The sequence below is a fragment of the Eriocheir sinensis genome, chromosome 32 (genome assembly GCF_024679095.1).
Source record: "Eriocheir sinensis breed Jianghai 21 chromosome 32, ASM2467909v1, whole genome shotgun sequence".
Taxonomy (NCBI): Eukaryota; Metazoa; Arthropoda; class Malacostraca; order Decapoda; family Varunidae; genus Eriocheir; species Eriocheir sinensis.
In genome coordinates, this window is record NC_066540.1 from 17,644,862 (window position 1) to 17,663,480 (window position 18,619).

At 50.9% G+C, this 18,619-nt stretch overlaps 1 protein-coding gene across 1 annotated transcript in view; it reads left to right on the forward strand.

The window, feature by feature from the left end:
• Positions 1-1,271: 1,271 nt before the first annotated feature.
• The window catches only part of LOC127006376 (WD repeat-containing protein 7-like), a 35,007-nt gene continuing 17,659 nt past the window's right edge, over positions 1,272-18,619 (forward strand). Inside the window, 19 exon segments of the mRNA XM_050876295.1 lie at positions 1,272-1,589; positions 3,476-3,645; positions 4,249-4,355; positions 5,091-5,169; positions 5,420-5,588; positions 6,445-6,635; positions 6,809-6,954; positions 9,052-9,142; positions 9,548-9,640; positions 10,036-10,180; positions 11,037-11,210; positions 11,755-12,036; positions 12,668-12,689; positions 14,505-14,656; positions 15,270-15,457; positions 15,880-16,036; positions 16,796-16,933; positions 17,967-18,035; positions 18,591-18,619. The exon segment at positions 18,591-18,619 is cut by the window's right edge and continues 43 nt beyond it. Coding sequence (XP_050732252.1) covers positions 3,484-3,645; positions 4,249-4,355; positions 5,091-5,169; positions 5,420-5,588; positions 6,445-6,635; positions 6,809-6,954; positions 9,052-9,142; positions 9,548-9,640; positions 10,036-10,180; positions 11,037-11,210; positions 11,755-12,036; positions 12,668-12,689; positions 14,505-14,656; positions 15,270-15,457; positions 15,880-16,036; positions 16,796-16,933; positions 17,967-18,035; positions 18,591-18,619 — 2,394 coding nt within the window. The 5' untranslated portion in view covers positions 1,272-1,589; positions 3,476-3,483.

Consider the following 18,619-nt stretch of genomic DNA (forward strand, 5'->3'; position numbering starts at 1 on the left):
GACCACAAATACCTGAAAAGTAACCCCGTTGAAGAGTCGGCCCCGCCACATTGGCTGTCACCTGACTGTCAAAATGATAAAGAAAATGGAAGATTACTCGAGATCTTGCCCTCTTTACCCCATTACACCTGTCCCACACCTCCCCTTACACCTGCACACGTATTAATTAGACCCAGATGAATACAAAAGAGGCCTGAAACACCGTATACAGCCCCTAGATACCCCATAAGAGACCCAGTTATAGGGTACGGTCGAAGGAGGATTGTTAGCAGGGGGGACTTGGCTATATTAGTGATGGGAGGTTTGACTCATTTTATTATGGGTATAAGGCGCTTTAGAAATTATATATTGATGCGTTTGGACTACTTTAAGAGAATAGGAAGGTCAGGTCACGTCAAAAGCATCTTAATAAGTCCATAAATTGTCTGAGGTGGGACTTATATAAAGAGGAAAAATTGATATTATATTAATAAAAGCTCAGAATCGTGTAAATAAGTTTAGAAATAGGATTAGTAATTATGTATTGATGGTTTAGTAATGTTATACGGGCACAGAGAGGTCAGGTCACGACATAGAGAGGTCAAATTGAGTTAGTACTGGTCTTATACAGGTTTGAATTCCGTTGTATTAGCTCGTAGAGGGGTCAGGTCACGCCGTATAGAGGTCAGAAATGTTCAAGAATGTTTAGTATTTTTTAAGGAGTAAGGTAAGGACGTTGAAAGGTTAGGTCACGGTGGAGAAAGGTCAAACGTTGTCGGTAGTGATTGTATCAGGTTTAAGTCACGTATATTAGAAAGAACATAGGTAAGGTCACAATAAAAAGAGGTCAGAAAGGCTTAGAGATATTTTATTTATATATTGGGTTCCTTGTGAGGGCGCAGAGAGGTCAGGTCACGGAGGAAACAGGTCAAATTTGGTCAGAAGTCGTTTGAAGCACCAACAAAATCGCACTTAATAGAACGTAGCGAGATCAGGTCACCGTAACATGAGGTCAGAACGGTTAAGGGAGGCCTTATACATTTTTGGGGCACTTTATGAGAGCGCCAGAAGGTCAGGTCAAGGTGAAATAAGGTCAAATATGAGGAGAAGTAATTTGCAGAACCCACAAAATCACATTTATCAGACCATGCAGAGGTCAGACTACAACGAAGAGAGGTCAGAAAGGTCAAGGGAGGTTTTACACATTTTTTAAGTACACAGTAAGGGCTCCAAAAGGTCAGGTCAAGGTGGGAAAAGGTCAAATATGGTGCGGATCGGTTTGCTTGAGTGCCCCCTAATCGATCAAGGTGGCCATGTTGTCGTGTGGCCGCAGAGCTGAACCTTGATCAATAATGGCCCCTGTTTGGCCCTCCTGCCGGCCCATGGCGACCCCGCGGGGCATATAGAGGGAGAGGAGGAGTGAGAGCGAGAGAGAGGAGAGAGAGAGAGACAGTGAGGGACCGTGGAGAGAAAGGAGAGGGAGAGAAAACAGCCCCTTCCTCCGCCTCCAGGTCCTCCTCCTCCTTGAGTGATTCCGTGCCCCCTTCCGAGGACCGCTGCCCCCCCCTCTCCCCTGCCCCCCCTGCTGCCCCCCGCCCCCCCAGGACCATGTAAGTACCCGTGTGCACCTACTAACACAATGACATGTACGTACACGCATAGCCCAGACTTACGTACATGGTCCTCTGTGTGTGTGTAGGTATGTGTGTGTGTGTGTATGTGTGTATGCCCCCCCTGCTGCCCCCCGCCCCCCAGGACCATGTAAGTACTTATGTGCACCTACTGACACAATGACATGTACGTACACACAGACCAGACTTACGTACACAAGCCCCTGGTAGACGTACATGGCCCTGTGTGTGTGTGTGTATGTATGTATGTATGCCCCCCTCTCCCCTGCTCCCCTGCCTTTCTCCCCCCTCCCTGCCCCCCCTGCTGCCCCCTGGTAAGCTAGGTGGTAAATATTAACAATGACACCCAACACAATGGGGGACAGTGCTGTGTTGGTAAAACTCTAGTCTTTCACCCACTTCACTCTGTGGGTTGGCAGTATTTTTCCTTACAGCCCACGGTGGTCTGTCCAGCACTTGTTGTAACTGTTATGCCATAAATTACTTGTTTCTGAAGTATTATTCCAGCAGCCAACAAATATGTGTGTTATGCGCCTTCCTGGGTGCCCCGCGCATTATTGCCCAGATCCAGAAGTGCTTTTACCTGTAACCTCACCCGTGTCTGTAACCTCACCCGTGTCTGTAACCTTGCTGTGCCATGTTCTGCCGTGTGTTGCCAGTCCTTGCCGGCCACCGCCGCCACACACGGCCGAGCGGGTCACAATTAAGTATCAGAATGAACTAAATCTAAGAAATTAAATCTTAACTAATCCTTAACAATGGGGGACCTTGCTCCCTCAACCCCTGCCACCTCTTACAGGGGCTTCGCCCCACTGACAGCCCTCTCCCCTACATTTTAGTGAATGAATAAAAGGTAATACTTTCTAAGAAGTCCACCTCCCCCTCTGCCACTCCAGCCCCCCCTACCCCCCAAGATAAGCCTGGGGAACTGTGGGGAACCGGGGTTTGGGGAGAAAGCCAAAATCACTGAAAAATGGGCTTCCAAAATTTCCCTAGAAAAATCCCTAAATGAAGGAAAATTCCCTAGTCTCAAAAGTAATTAAAGTCCTAACTTTATAACCTAACAGCCCCCCTCGCCCCCCTGCTAACCAAGGGGGTCTGTGCCCCCCTCTGGACCCCCCCACATGTAGGGATTTTTCTAGGGAAATTTTGGAAGCCCATTTTTCAGTGATTTTGGCTTCCCCCCCAAACCCCGGTTCCTCACAGTTCCCCAGGCTTGTCTTGGGGGGTAGGGGGGCTGGAGTGGCGGAGGGGGAGGCGGACTTCTTAGAAAGTATTACCGAATAAATATATTGCAGAAGCGAGTACTGTGCGACAGAAATGGTACCAAGAAAGGTTAAGAGCCACTTCTGGGAGGTTGAATATATTAAAGTTACCCAAGTGGGAGAGTCCTTGAGAAGGTCATGTATATTATTCACCGGACACTCATTGCTGCTGAGGGGTCAAGGTGATGGCGTGAACACTCCTGCTGTATTTTGGCTGTGGTGCGGCGCGGGTTTTGGCCGCTGCAGGAAGTTGTGGGCTACTCCACCGCCCACGACTGGGGGGCTCCCACACACTTAACCCATCACACGCTCTGCATCTCTTTCAATCCTCCTCTCCTCCCCTTACCCACCCTCCCCACCTCTCTTCCTTTCACTATTTCACTGATCCTCTGCATCTCTTTCCCTCCTCCTCTCCTCCCCTTACCCACCTTCCCCACCTCTCTTCCTTTCACTATTTCACTGATCCTCTCCATCCCTTTCCCTCCTCCCTTCCTCCCCTTACCCACTCTCCCCACCTCTCCCTTGCTATCCCAACAAACCTCCCCACATTCACCCACCCCACACCGCTCTCCCATGTAACCCCCACACCCCATACCGCAGAAGCCAGCATGGGGTCCCTCAACTTGGTGGTGCCGCTGGTGATGTGGGGGCGCGAGGCTCCCACCCACGACATCTCCTGTGTGCTGCTGACCAGGGACGTGAAAACAGTGGTCACGGGCTCGCGGGACGGACAGATATGTGTGTGGGACTTTGATCCACCGAACTTGAAGGTGAGTGGTTATAGGGGTGGAAGTTATGGGGTTAGGGGTTTAAAGATGGGGTTGAGAAGGTGGGCAAAGGTTCAGGGTTACATTAAGGACTGGTAAAGCAAGTATTGGGTTGAGTTAAGGGTTGTGAAGAGGGTTGGGGTCAGGTTAGGGGTTGGTACAGGGAATAGGGTTAGGTTAGGGGTGATAAGTGTAGGTTTAGGGGTTGAGGTTAGGTTAGAGACTGCTGTTATGTCATGGGTCAGATACAACATATTGGAGTGAGGTTGGGGATTGGTAGAGGAGAGAGGCAGATTTGGGGTTATGTAAGGGGTTGAAACAAGGGGATTGGGGTTAAGTTGGGGGATTGGTAGAGGAGGAGGGGGGGATTGTGGGTTATGTTATGGGTTGAGATACAGTGGATTGGGGTTAGGTTGGGGATTGGTAGAGGAGTGGGGGGGGATTGGGGTTAAATTAGGGGGGTTGAAAGAAGGGATTTGGGTTGGTATAAGGGGTTGATGATAGGTTTTGGGGTTGAAAGGTGAGCTGGGTGATAGGTTACTACTACTACTACTACTACTACTACTACTACTACTACCACCACTACCCCACCCCAACCCCCCACAGTTAACGCCACGCTGCATGCTGGTTGGGCACACCTCATCCGTCACCTGCCTGGCACCCGGCGGCGCGGCCCACGGCACATCCTTCGTGGTCAGCTGCTCAGAGACTGGGTGAGTATGGGGTGACAGGTGTGGAGGGGTTGGGTGAGTGTGCGAGTGTGTGTATGGGGTGATATGTCAGGGGTGAGGAGGTGGGGGTGGAGGAGGGGTTGGGGGTTAAGGAATAAGTGGAAATGTGAAGAATAATATGAAATGGGTGGAGGAGAGACTGAAAGAGGGGTGGAGGTGGGTGGAGAGATTGGTGGAAGAGAAGAGAGAGAGAGGTGGGTGAAGGAGGAGGTGGAGATGGGTGGAAGAGAGGAGAGAGAGAGAGTTGGGTGAAGGAGGAGGTGGAGATGGGTGGAGGAGAGGAGAGAGAGAGAGGTGGATGAAGGAGAAGTGGAGTCGGGTGAAGATAGAGAAGAAAAAAAAAAAAGATGGTTTGGGTGAATTTCTGTGGGTGGAAAGAATGTGTGGCAGATGAGCGGGTGACATGTTGATGGGTGAGGAGTATGGGATGAAAATAGGGGGGATAGGTGAAGAAGTGGATGAGGGGGGATGGGTGAAGAAGTGGATGAGGGGGATGGGTAAAGAAGTGGATGAGGGGGGATGGGTGAAGAAGTGGATGAGGGGTGGGTGAGGAAGTGGATGAGGGGGGATGGGTGAAGAGGTGGATGAGGGGATGGGTGAGTGTGGGTGAGGGGTGAAGAGGTGGATGACTGGGTGGATGATGTGTTAAACTACTACTACTTACTACTACTACTACTACTACTACTACTACTAATGCACATCCCCCTCCCCCCCCAGGGAGATGTGCACCTGGGACCTGAGGGATGGAAGATGCGTTGAGGTGCTCAGGTCTGCAAACGTACACACCTCAATGACGGTACGTACATGTGTGCGCGTATTGGGATCCTTAAACGCACATAGACTGGAGTTAAATATAGATTGATTGATATTTTTGTGTATGTTTCTTGGATGCACACACACACACACACACACACACACACACACACACCACACCTCAAACACATACTAACCCCCACCACCCCATCTCTCTCCCCCTCCCCCTTCCCATCACCCCACTACCCCACATTCACCCCCCACTTCTAACACCCCCTTCCTCCCCCCCGCAGGCTTACCAGATGATGAATGTGGATGAAGTGCGTCTCTTCTGCGTTGGGAACTACCCCGAAATCCTCGTCTATGATCCCTACACCCTCGATATCCTCTTCACGCTGGCTGCACGGATACAGCCAGACTGGATATCCGCCCTGCACATCCTACGCCCGCCCCGGAGGAACGGTGGGTGACGGGGGGGTGAGGGGGGGTTAAAAGGGGGCATAGGTTAGGTTAGGTTAGGGTGTTGGAAGAGTGATGGGGTGCAGGGTTAGGTTTTAGAATGCATAGGTTAGGTTAGGTTAGGTGAGTTTTCAAATTCAATGGGGCTTCGGAGGTTAGAGGTTAGGTTAGGTTAGGTTAGGGTGTTGGAAGACTGATGGGGTGCAGGGTTAGGTTTTAGAATGCATAGGTTAGGTTAGGTTAGGTGAGTTTTCAAATTCAATGGGGCTTCAGAGGTTAGAGGTTAGGTTAGGTTAGGTTAGGGTATTGGAAGAGTGATGTGGTGTAAGGTTAGGTTTTAGGATGCATAGGTTAGGTTAGGCTAGGTGGGTTTTCAATGGGGCTTCAGAGGTTAGAGATTAGGTTATGTTAGGTTAGGTTAGGTGGGTTTTCAATGAGGCCCTGGAGGTTAGAGGTTAGGTTAGGTTAGGTAGAAGGTGGGTTTTCAATGGGAAAGGAAAGGGAAGGGAAGGAAAAGGAATGGAAGGAAAGGGGGGAGAAGGAAAGGAAAGGAAAGGAAAGGAAAGGAAAAGGAGGAAAGGGAAGGGAAGGGAAGGGAAGGGAAGAGAAGGAAAGAAAAGGGAAGGGAAAAGAAGGGTGTGATTTTGAATTCAGGTTACAGTGGGTATTTAGAGATAGAAAGGGGAGGTTTGAAAGTGTAAGGGAGGCTAGGAGGTGCATTTGCAAGGGGTAACATTAATAATAACAAAACTAATAAGATGCACAACAACTCACAACATTGACAAATCACCCAAGGAAAAAACTACTCATCTCTACAACTGCTTACCCCTTCTCCCCTACCCCTCCTAACCCCATACAGACGAGGTAGTACTGGGGGTCACAACGGCTGGCTGGGTCAAGGTGTGGACGGTGAGCGAGCGAGATGTGCGGCCGCGGGAGCCCATCTTCGAACACGAGTCTAAGGTGATCCACTCTCTCAACGCTCGCTGCCTCGTCTGCTGTACCTACAACCAGCGGACCGTGCTGGTGGTGTCGCAGGGGGACTGGCAGGTGGGTGACGGGTGTGGAGGTGGGTGACGGGTGTGTGGGGGTGGGTGATGGTGTGTGGGGTGGATGTAAGGGTGTGATGGGGTGAAAGAGTGTTTTTAATGTTGCCTACTACTACTACTACTACTACTACTATTACCACTACCCCCACTAACACCTCCCCCCCCCCCTCCCAGATCTACGATGCGGGTGACTTCTCCCAACTGTGCCGGGTGACGGTTGGGGCGGGTGAGCACTGGATGGGCGGGGACTTCCTATCCGCGGACCGGATTATCGTGTGGACCAACCAGGGTCATGCGCACATCTACAAGCTGCCCACCAAGTAAGTGTGTGTGCGTCTGTGTGCGTGTGGGTGGTTGTGTGTGTGTGTATGTATTTGAGAATGGGGGTTTGATGGGGTGAGAAGGGAAGGAAAAGGAAAGGAAGGGAAAGGGATGGGAAAGGAAAGGGAAGGAAAGGGAAGGGAAGAGAAGGGAATGGATGGGAAGGGAAGGAAAGGAAAGGAAGGGAAGAGAAGGGAAGGGAAGGGAAAGGGAAGGAAAGGGATGGGAAGGAAAAGGAAGGGAAGGGAAGGGAAAGAAAGGGAAGGGAAAGGAAGGGAAGGGATGGAAACAGAAAGGAATGTGTGTGTGTGTGTTTGTTTGTGTGTTATTAATATAGTCACATTAACATCTCAATTCACATCTTGTATATTATCTTCTTCTCTCTTTCTTTCTCTCTCTCTTTCTTTCTATAAATTTATGACAACTACTGGAAGCCTAAAAAAAAAAGAAGCACCATTTAAATATATAGAGAAAGCTGTGTGTGTGTGTGTGTGTGTGTGTGTGTGTGTGTGTGTGTGTGTGTGTGTGGCTTCTAACAATCTATCTGTCTGTCTGTCTGAATGTGCATGGATATACTAACACACACACACACACACACACACACACACACACACCTCTTCTAATCTCTCACGCACACAGACATGCATGCGTACACACACTCACACACCCTTAACCATGCGTACATAAACTTACACCCCCTTAACACCCCCACAAACGCACACGCACATTCACGCACACAAACGCACATAGCACTAACTGATCACCTCTTTGCAGGGCACTGAAGGGCAAGGCTGTGGGGTTAGTATACGCGCACACACGGGCTATACGCACACACCCACGCGTACACGGGAAGCCTCTTGATGTTTTGTGTGTGTGTGTGTGTGTGTGTGTGTGTGTGTGTGTGTGTGTGTGTGTGTGTGTGTGTGTGTGTGTGTGATTAGTTGGTGCTCTCTCTCTCTCTCTCTCTCTCTCTCTCTCTCTCTCTCTCTCTCTCTCTCTCTCTCTCTCTCTCTCTCTCTCTCTCTCTCTCTCTCTCTCTGTTAATGTTGTTGTTGTTGTTGTTTTTGTGTTTGTTCGGTGTGTAGCTTTGGGTTGGTGGTGGTTCTCTCTCTCTCTCTCTCTCTCTCTCTCTCTCTCTCTCTCTCTCTCTCTCTCTCTCTCTCTCTCTCTCTCTCTCTCTCTCTCTCTCTCTCTCTCTCTCTCTCTCTCTCTCTCTCTCTCTCTCTCTCTCTCTCTCTCTCTCTCTCTCTCTCTCTCTCTCTCTCTCTCTCTCTCTCTCTCTCTCTCTCTCTCTCTCCATCAGTCATCCACATATACAGTCAGTCTTCATGTATAGAGTAATGTATTTCCATGTATATATTATAATCCTGTGTTTGTAGTCGTAGTAAATGTTAATGGCAACAGTATTCTTGAAGTGTACGCCAACTTAGTGCCGGGAATCGAACCTGGACCTTCCCAATAGAGGCTGGGGCAGCATACCACAAGAGCCACCAATGTGTTGAAAGGGCACCACGGCCAACACTCACTCTGGTGGTGGTGGTGGTGGTGGTGGCGAGGGTGTTAGTCGGCCCTGCATGGCACACACACACACACACACACACACACACACACACACACACACACTGTACTTATATACATTTGAGAAACTGCAAACACCTCGTGAAATACTGAGTGGTTTATATTTTGAGATTTTGGCTGTGTTGTTGTTGTTGTTGTTGCAGTGTTGCAGAAGTAATAGTAATGTTACTGATGGTGATGGTGAGGAGGAAGCATGTTATTCAGCATTTCAATTCTCTGATTAGAAAACATTGAAGGTAAAAATGAAAATGGTGATAACATGAGTGAGCCAGCAGGGTTGAGACTCCTTCTGGAAACAAGGGAAAACCTGCTCAAAAATCCCCCTCCCTCCCCCCCCACCACCACTAATGCTCCCCCTCCCCCCCACACCACCACCACTAATGCTCCCCCTCCCCCCCACACCACCACCACCACTAATGCTCCCCCTCCCTCCCCCACACCACCACCACCACTAATGCTCCCCCTCCCCCCCACACCACCACCACCACCACCACTAATGCTCCCCCTCCCCCCCACAGCTGCATCGTGGAGAGCCGTGCCTTCCACAACAAGCAGGTGGAAGGGGACAATCCACTTCTGTACGGCATCGTGCGGCCAAAGAGCGAGGAGGTAACGGAGCTGTGTGTGTGTGTGTGTGTTTTCATTGTCTAGAATTTGTAAGTATAATGATCTTTTTTTCTTTTGATGTAATATATAATGATTTTTTTTTTTTTTCTCTCTCTCTCTCTCTCTCTCTCTCTCTCGGTCTTTTTTCTCTGTTTTCTTCCTTTTTTTCTTCCTCTTCCTCCTCCTCTTTTCCCTCACTCCCTTTTCTCTCTCTCTCTCTCCTTTCTCTCTCCTCTTTCTCTCTCCTCCTCCTCCTCCTCTTCCTCCTCCTTTCTCTCACTCATCCTCCTCTCCTCTCTCCCTCACTTTCCTTCTTTCCCTCTCTCTCTCCACCTCCCCCTTTTCTCTCCTCCTCTCCCTCTCTCCCATTCTTTCCTCCCTCTCCTCTCCCCCCTCCCCCCCAAGCAGCAGCTGATCAACGCCCCAGCCTGGCAGTTCATGACCATCCCCTTGGAGAGCGGGGCGGAGAAACTACTACTGCGGGGCGACTGTGAGGGGCAGGTGAGTGTGGAGCGGGGCAGACTGGGGCAAGGGGTTGGGGTTTAGGGGGGGTGGGGGGTTATTGGGGTGTTGGGTTCTGAGTGGCTGAGGGGCAAGGGGTGGTGGTGGGGTTGGTCGTAGAGGTGATGGGGGGGGGTAGTGTTAAGGTATGTTTGTATATTTGTATGTATGGGGTGTGGGGGTGAGGAGGGGATGCTGTATGTATGGGGTGAGGGCAGAGGAGAGAGGGGGGGTGGAGGAGGAGAGCGGGGGAGGGGGGGGGGCTGTATGTATGGGTGAGAGAGAAAACGAAGGTATTGAATGGGGAACTATGAAAAAAATGTCTCCCTTCCTTTCCCTCTCTCTCTCCCTCTCTCTCTCTCCTGACCCCCCTCCACCCTCTCCACCCCTTTCAGATAATGTTGTGGAGGCTAGCGGATGTGTCGGACCACCAGCTGCGCCAGGTCCAACAGGTCCAGCCCTTCCAGGCCCTGCTCTTCCCCCCCACGCTCCACCACTCCCTCGCCAAGGCCTGGGGCGAGATGGTGCCCCCCCCTATTGGTAAGTCACCCCTACGACCTCTTATGTTCTTCCCTTCCCTTCCATTCCTCCTTTCCTTCTCTTCATTATCTTAGTCTGGGGTGGTTTTTGCCCCCTACGATATGTGAGTCACCCCCTACGACCTCTTATGCTCTTCCCTTCCCTTCCATTCCTCCTTTCCTTGTCTCTGTTCATTCTCCACTCCTATATCCTAGTCTGGGGTGGTATTTTGCCCCTACGATATCTGAGTCACCCCATACAACCCCTTTCATTCTTTCCTTACCTTAACCTTACCTAACTTAACCTTACCTAACCTAACCTCACCTTACCTTACCATACCTTACCTTACCTTACCTTACCTTACCATACCTAACCTTACCTAACATAACCTTACCTAACCTCACCTTACCTTACCTTACCTTACCTAACCTTACCTTACCTAACTATACAAATAGGTAAATAATTAAATACTCACAAACACTCATTTCTCACCCACAACCCCCCCTACTCACTCCCCCCCCTTCCCCCCGCAGGCGTTCTGGACCAGCTGGAGGGAGAGAAGAACCCCCCATGCACCCCCCCCAGACACTTACCCCCACTCACTCCCCTCTTCCCCCTGCAGGCGTTCTGGACCAGCTGGAGGGAGAGAAGAACCCCCCACGCACCCCCCCACACACTTACCCCCACTCACTCCCCCCTTCCCCCCACAGGCGTTCTGGACCAGCTGGAGGGAGAGAAGAACCCCCCATGCACCCCCCCCACACACTTACCCCCACTCACTCCCCCCCTTCCCCCCGCAGGCATTCTGGACCAGCTGGAGGGAGAGAAGAACCCCCCAGACACTTACCCCCACTCACCCCCCCCTTCCCCCCCGCAGGCGTTCTGGACCAGCTGGAGGGAGAGAAGAACCCCCCGCGCATCACCTCCTCCCTGTTCCTGCCTCTGCAAGGGCGCCTGGCGTGTGGGCGAGAGGACGGCTCAATCATCCTGGTGCCCGCCACGGAGACCATCATGCTCCACCTCCTCCACGGCAAACACCACCACTACCACAGTATGTATGGGAGGGGGGAAGGGGGAGGGGGAGGGTGTAAGAGAGGGGTTGGATTTGTTTTATTGGGGGGAGTTGGGTTTGTGTGTGTGTGTGTGTGTGTGTGTGTGTGTGTGTATTAACTGAGTTTCTGTGTACGTATTTCTTTATGTATGTATATCTTACCTTACCTAACCTTACCTAACCATACCTAACCTTACCTTACCTTACCTTTACCTAACCTTACCTTACTTGACCTAACCATACCTTACCTAACCTTACCTAACCTTACCTACCTAACCTAACCTAACCTAACCTAACCATACCTAACCTTACCTTACCTAACGTTACCTAACCTAACCTAACCTTACCATACCTTACCTAACCTTACCTAACCTAACCTTACCTAACCTAACCTTACCTAACCTAACCTAACCTCACCTAGCCTTACCATACCTAACCTAACCTAACCTAACCTTACCTTACCCTACCTAACCTAACCATACCCAGCCTCACCTAACCTTACCTAACACCCCACACTAACCCCCCCTCCCTCATCCCCCCTCAGACTGGGCCCAACCGATGGTCCTGCGAGGTCACCAGGGTCGTGTCAACTGTCTGCTGTACCCCCACGGTGAGAGCCCCCACTACGACATGGCCCACTTGGTGTCTGGGGGCATGGACTTCTCAATCACCGTCTGGGACATCTACACCGGCCAGATGGTCCATCGCTTCGTGGTGCAGGCCGGCCAGGTCCTGCAGCTGCTGGTCCCGCCCCCGACCTGCACGGTGAGGGGGGGGGAGAAGGGGGGAGGGGGTGAGAGGATTGTGGTGGTGGTGGTGTGTGTGTGTGTGTGTGAAATAACTCCCTTTGTATTATTTGGTGAGAGGAGGGGAGAGGGAGGGGGTGAGTTGGTGGTGGTTGAAAAATAACTCCCTTTGTATAATTTGGTGAGGGGGAAGAAGGGGGAAGGGGTGTTAGGGGGGGAGGGTTGTGATGGTGGTGGTGGTGTGTCTGTGTGTGAAATAACTCCCTTTGTATTATCTGGTGAGGGGGGGAGAAGAGGGGAGGGGGGGATAGGGGGGTGAGAGGGTTGTGGTGGTGGTGGTGGTGGTGGTGTGTCTGTGAAATAACTCCCTTTGCATTATTCTGTTCTTCTTCTGTCTGTGAAATAACTCCCTTTGTATAATTCATTTCTCCTTCTGTCTGTGAAATAACTCCCTCTATCAATCTTCTCTTCTCCTTCTCCTTTTTATTCCTGTTATTCTATGTCTCCACTTATCCACCTTAGTATCAAGTTTCCCTCACGCCACAGTCGCCTTTTTCCACATCCTTCCACGGAGCAATCAGTGGCCACATCATCTCCCTTCATCTGTCCACCCCCGCGGCTGTGTCAGGTAGTCGAGGCAGGTCACAGGCCACGGAACACTGGGCTGTTTAATAACCTCTGTCTCTTTTCAGGCACAGAAAAAGACACCAGGTTCTGTAAGTCTAAATGAAATGTGTTGTAATCATTTATTGCATGTTAATTGCGTTGCTAATACTGGAATTGGCATGATGTACTACTGAATGTGATGCTGCCGGGCTGTTGTGAGTTTTGACCATGTAGCAACGGAGGGTCCCACCAGGAAGCCTTACCGTGGACTCACCCAGCACAAGTATATGGTGTTGTGGATATCTGTGGTGAAGGGCAGTGATATGGATCCTCAAGTCCTTTGTGCTCCTTGTCTCACTCTGTGGTTGTGAGACATGGACACTAAATAGGGACTTCGGGAGGTGGGTTCATGCCTTTGGTAGTAAATGTCTCCGCAGAATCATGGGATATCGCTGGAGTGACTGTGTGTCAAACTGGCGACTGATTTGACATATATTACCTGCATAGTCCATCAGTGCCAACTCCGGCTATACGGGCACGTGGCACACTGCCCTGAAGGTGACCCTGCTCTTTGGTGTGTGTCTGTAAGAGACTATACTGAGTGGAGGAGGCCACAGACTTCATGGCTTGAGCGAGTCGATGGATCCTGCCGGGAGGTACTCAGGGTGGAAAGGGGCCTGCATGGAGACTCGCCCAGAGGAACCCTCGGGCTTGGTGGGCGAGGCGGTGCGCCCCCCCGGTGTATGCCCCCATTGACTGAGTAACTGATATGTGATTCCCATGCAGTGAATCATCGTAATGCCTTTTAATGGCTTTCCATGTACCTGAAGTGAGGTGAATAAGTAAGGGTTGGTCATTCCAGTTTGTCTGAGTCTGGGCTGTTGTCTGGTGCAGGCTTGTGTGTGTGTGTGTGTGCTTGTAAGGTGCATTGTCGGCCACGCAGATTGGCATGTTTGGAAGTCATATGCGAAAGTGTGGTGTTGTTTTGTATACGCAACCATTCAGACACATCGCTGAAAATCAAGAATGAACATTTATCTCTACAGTATAATGTCCACGCCATCTTGAAGCATCAATGCACGCACCATCTACACACTCACTGGTGGACAGATGGAAGGAAACAGACTTTAGATACTGACGCCATTCCCTGACACACCTAATACCTCTCTTTCTCTCTCTCTCTCACTCTTCTCCTAACCCCTCACTCACACACACACACATAACCAAACCACTCTCTCTCACTCTCTCTCTCTCACACTCTCTTCTAACCCCTCCTACACACAGCCACACAATCTAACCACTCTCTCTCACTCTCTCTCTCACACTCTCTTCTAACCCCTCCCACACACACACACACATAACCTAACCACTCTCTCTCACTCTCTCTCTCTCACACTCTCTTCTAACCCCTCCCACACACAGCCACACAATCTAACCTCTCTCTCTCTCTCTCTCTCTCTCTCTCTCTCTCTCTCTTGAAGCCCCTTACATACCCTACCTTACTCCTCTTCCTCTTCTTTTTCCTCTAATTCCTACACTTCTTTTACTCATTTTTATCAATTATTAATATTATTATTATTATTATTATTATTATTATTATTAGTAGTAGTAGTAGTAGTAGTAGTAGTAATAGTAGTAGTAGTATTGCTACTTATCCACCCTTCCCTTTCCTTCCCTTACCATACCTCCCTCTCTTCCCTCCCTTTACCTCCCTCCCTCCTTCTCTCCCTTACCTCCCTTCCTCCATCCCCTCCCTCCCATTACTAATCCTACTCTCCCCTCTCTCTCTCTCCCCGACACCCTCCCTCCTTCTCTCCCTTACCTCCCTTCCTCCATCCCCTCCCTCCCATTACTAATCTTACTCTCCCCTCTCTCTCTCCCCGACACCTCCTCCTCCTTCCTCCTCCTCCATCCTGATCCTCCCTCCCATTACTAATCCTAGCGTTGCCCTGCTAAGCCTGAAGGAGCGGAAGCTGGTGCTGCTGGCCTCCAAACACCTCTACCCCGTCACCGCCGTCAAGTGGAGACCGGAACACGATTTTCTCATGGTGGCAACGCAGGATGGGTCCGTCTATGTGTGGCAGATGGAGACAGGTGGGTAAGGGGTGGAGGGGGGATGTGTTGGGGTCTTGGAGTGTGTGTGGAAGGGTGTGAATGGCAGGGGGCTTGAGTTTTGAGTACTGTACGTGTGGTAGATGGAGACAGGTGCGTAAGGGGTGGAGGGGGGATGTGTAAGGGGTAGGGGTGTGTGTGGAAGGGTGTGAATGGAAGGGGAAGGAAAGGGAAGGGGGCTTGAGTTTTGAGTATATGTATACCCACCCCTTCCCCCTTCCCTTCCCTTCCCTCCCCTCTCTCTTCTCCCTTCCCTTCCTCCTCCCTTTACCATTCTCTCTCTCTCTCTCTCTCTCTCTCTCTCTCTCTCTCTCTCTCCTTCTTTCCTTACCCTCCTTCTCTCTCCCTTCCTTCCCTTCCCTTCCTCCCTTCCTTTCTTCCCCTCTCACCCTTCCTCTCACCCCCCCCTCCTCACCCCTTCCCCCTTCCCTCCCCTCTCTCTGCGCCCTTCCCTTCCTCCCTGCCTTTCCCTTTCTCTCCCTATAATTCTCTCTCCTTCCTTCCTTATCCTCCTCTTTCCCTCCCTTCCTCCCTTCCTTCCCTCTCACCCTTCCTCTCACCCCTCCTCACCCCTTCACCACGCCATCCCCCACAGGCCACCTCGACCGGGTGCTGCAAGGGGTGACAGCAGAGGAGGTGCTGGGGGCCTGCGACGAGCACACCCTGGCGGTCAGCGGGGGCGGGGGCGGGGCGGGGTCCGAGTCGGGGCTGGCCAACCCCGCCGTGCACCTCTTCCGGGGCTTGAGGCACCGGAACTTGGCGGCCATCAGACACGCAGCGCAGGTAAGGGGGGGGGAGGGGGAGGGGGGTATAAGAGTGTAGGGAGGGGGGGTGGGGTGTATTGGGGTAGTGGAAGGGGGGGGAGTAAGGGGGTTGAAGGCATTGAGGGGGGCAAATTGTTAGAAGAAATAGGGTTGGAATGGGTACTTTGGGGGGGGTAGGGGGAGTTAGTGGGGGAGGCAAGGGTTGTGGGGTGGTTGTAGGGGGAGTGGAGGGGAGGAAGAGGTTTAGGGGGTGGTCAGTAGATTGTAAGGGATGGGGTTGGAATGTGTTCTGGGGGTAGGGGAAGGGGTAGATTTTAAAGGGTGGTATCATTGCGAAGGGGTCTTTTAGGGGGCAGGGGAAAAAAGGGATGGGTCGATTGTAAACAGTGTACCCATCCGCCCCCATTCCATCACACTCACCCGCCTCCCTTCACCCCCCAGCGTGGCATCCAGCAGGTCTTGGGTGAGCAGAACAACCAGCAGGATATCCACGACAGCTCTAAGATGCGGACCTGCCCCCTTATGATCCAGGGACTCAGGACCAACAAGCAGGATGCAAACTCCCATGTCCTCTTCTTCGATATCGAGGCGCTTATTGGTGAGGGCGGGGGATGGTTATGTCGCCTATGGTCCCCTCTGTTGCTTGTCTCTATTATCGTTGTTGTTGTTTATTTGTGTGTGTGTGTGTATATGTGTGTGTGTTTAACCGAAGACGAAAGCGATATGCAAACTCTCATGTCCGGTTCTTCAACATCGAGGCGTTTATAGGTGAGGACACGGGCTGGTTACATCGTCTATAGTCCACCCTGTCATCCTTCTACCTGTCTCTGTGTCTGTGATCCTTACTGTTGTTTTGCTATAATTTTTTGTGTGTGTTTCATTGAAGACAAAATCGGGTTGCAAACTTTCACATCCTCTTCTTTGACATTGAGGCACTTATAGGCAAGGACGCGGCCTGGTTATGTCGTCTATACTCCCTCCTGTCACCCCTCCCTCTGTTCTGGGGTCTATTTTCATAAACATTATATTTCAATCACTTTATTTTTTACGTCGAAATTCAAGAATTGAGTCGAGATTTGCATTCACAGGGTGAGATCAGTCTGACTTGAAACTGCTCACCCAAAACAAAATCGTTCACCCAAGACGGTATAGATGGGTGAGCAGATGAGTTACCCTCCCTCACCCAACTTCTTAATATTCATCCACCGTATCTCACCCGCTTCCCCTAATTCACCCAAAAGAAGGATGGGGAAGGAGATAGGTTATATACAATTCTCCCTCATCCAGTCTCTCAACTTAGACCCCCCCATACATTCATCCATGCCTGTCTCTCATCCATCCCCCGTTCACCCAACAGTCCAGCTCCTGAGTGATGAATACACCCTGATGTCACCCGGCACACTGGAAGCCCACGACCTCATCATGAGCAGCCAGTACCAGCGGATGAACATGCTCACCCACCCAGCGTCACCCGAGGCCGCCAAGAAGATTGCGGGTGAGTGGGTGAACGGTGGCGGGTGACTAGTGCTTTGGGGGTTAGCTTGGGGTAGTTTTGTGTGTTGGGTGATGGGTGAGCTTTGACGGGTGACTAATGTGGCTTTTGGGTTAGCTTTGAGTGGGTGATATCGGATGTGATGGGTGTATGTTGGGTGAAGTGTGTCCCCCAGAGATGGATGAGCGGGTGAATGGGTGAAAAGGGTGAAATTGGAGGAAGTTTAATATGTGGATGTGTGTCTTGGTATTGGGTGAGCTGGATGAGTGGCGGGTGACATGGGTGACTGCGGGTGAATGCTGGGGGAAATGTGTGTGCGTATGTGTGAGTGATACGGGTGAAGCTAACAACATGTCCTCTGGGTGAACGGGTGTACATATCTTGTCTGCCGGGTGACGGGTGAAGAAACAGGTGATAACGCTTCTTTTTCTGGGGCTTGTATGGGTGAGATGGGTGCTTGCTCCCTGCTATGGGTGTGTGTTGGGTGACGGGTGTAGTGACGGGTGTACCGGGTGACCTTGGGTGAACGGGTGTAGTTAGTGTGGTTGTCTGTTGTGGTATTCTGTGGTTAAACTGTTTGCCTCTCTCTCTCTCTCTCTCTCTCTCTCTCTCTCTCTCTCTCTCTCTCTCTCTCTCTCTCTCTCTCTCTCTCTCTCTCTCTCTCTCTCTCTCTCTCTCTCTCTCTCTCTCTCTCTCTCTCCTGTTCTCCTTCTTTTCCTTCTTCCTTCCTTCTCTTCTTCCTCCTCCTCCTCCTCCTCCTCCTCCTCCTATTCTTCTTCCTCCTTTGCTCTCTCTTTCTCCTTCCTTCCTTCCTTCCTTCCTTCCTCCTCCATCTCCTTCTCCTTCTGTTTTCCTCCTCCTCCTCTTCCTCTTCTTTTTCTCTCCTCTTCCTTTCTGCTCCTCCTCCTTCCTTCCTTCCTTCCTTCCTCCTCGTCTCCCTCCTCCTCCTCCTCTTCTCATCTCTCCACATTTCATCCTTTCTCTATGACACCTCCTCCTCCTCCTCCTCCTCCTCCTCCTCCTCCTCCTCCTCCAGAATTCTTTGGGAAGGTGAAGGACAAGGCAGGAGAGATGGAGAAGAAGATGAAGGAGAAGGACAAACATGGTAAGCGCTTGTGTACGCGTGTGTGTGTGTGTGTGTACGCGTGTGTGTGTGTGTTTGTTTGTTCTTATTTGGTGTTTTTTTTTCTCCTGTTCTTCTTCTTCTTCTTCTTCCTCTTCTATTTTATTATTATTATTAGTAGTAGTTGTTATATGCATGTGTCTAAGAGAGAGAGAGAGAGAGAGAGAGAATTACCTCATCACAAAAATCTTAATCACTTGATGTCATTAGTACAAGTCATATATTTGTTGTAATAATAATAATAATAATAATAATAATTGTGTGTGTGTGTTTGTGTGTTTGTTATCAAAGAACGGACAAATTCTTAACCATTTCACCGGTAACCCTCTTCTGATTCCTCCTCCTCCTCCTCCTCCTCCTTTCCTTCCCATTCCTCTCCCTTCCTTCCCCTGCCATTCACTTCTCTTCCCTTCCCTTCCTTCTACCTCCCCTTCCTTTCCTTCTCCCCTCCTCTCCCTCTCTTTCTCTCCCCCTCACCCCAACCTTTCCTTCTCCCCGCTCCCCTCCCCCTTCCCCCCCATTCCCCCCCTCCCCCAGACCTCCTGGCCCGCGCCAAGGACAAGGCA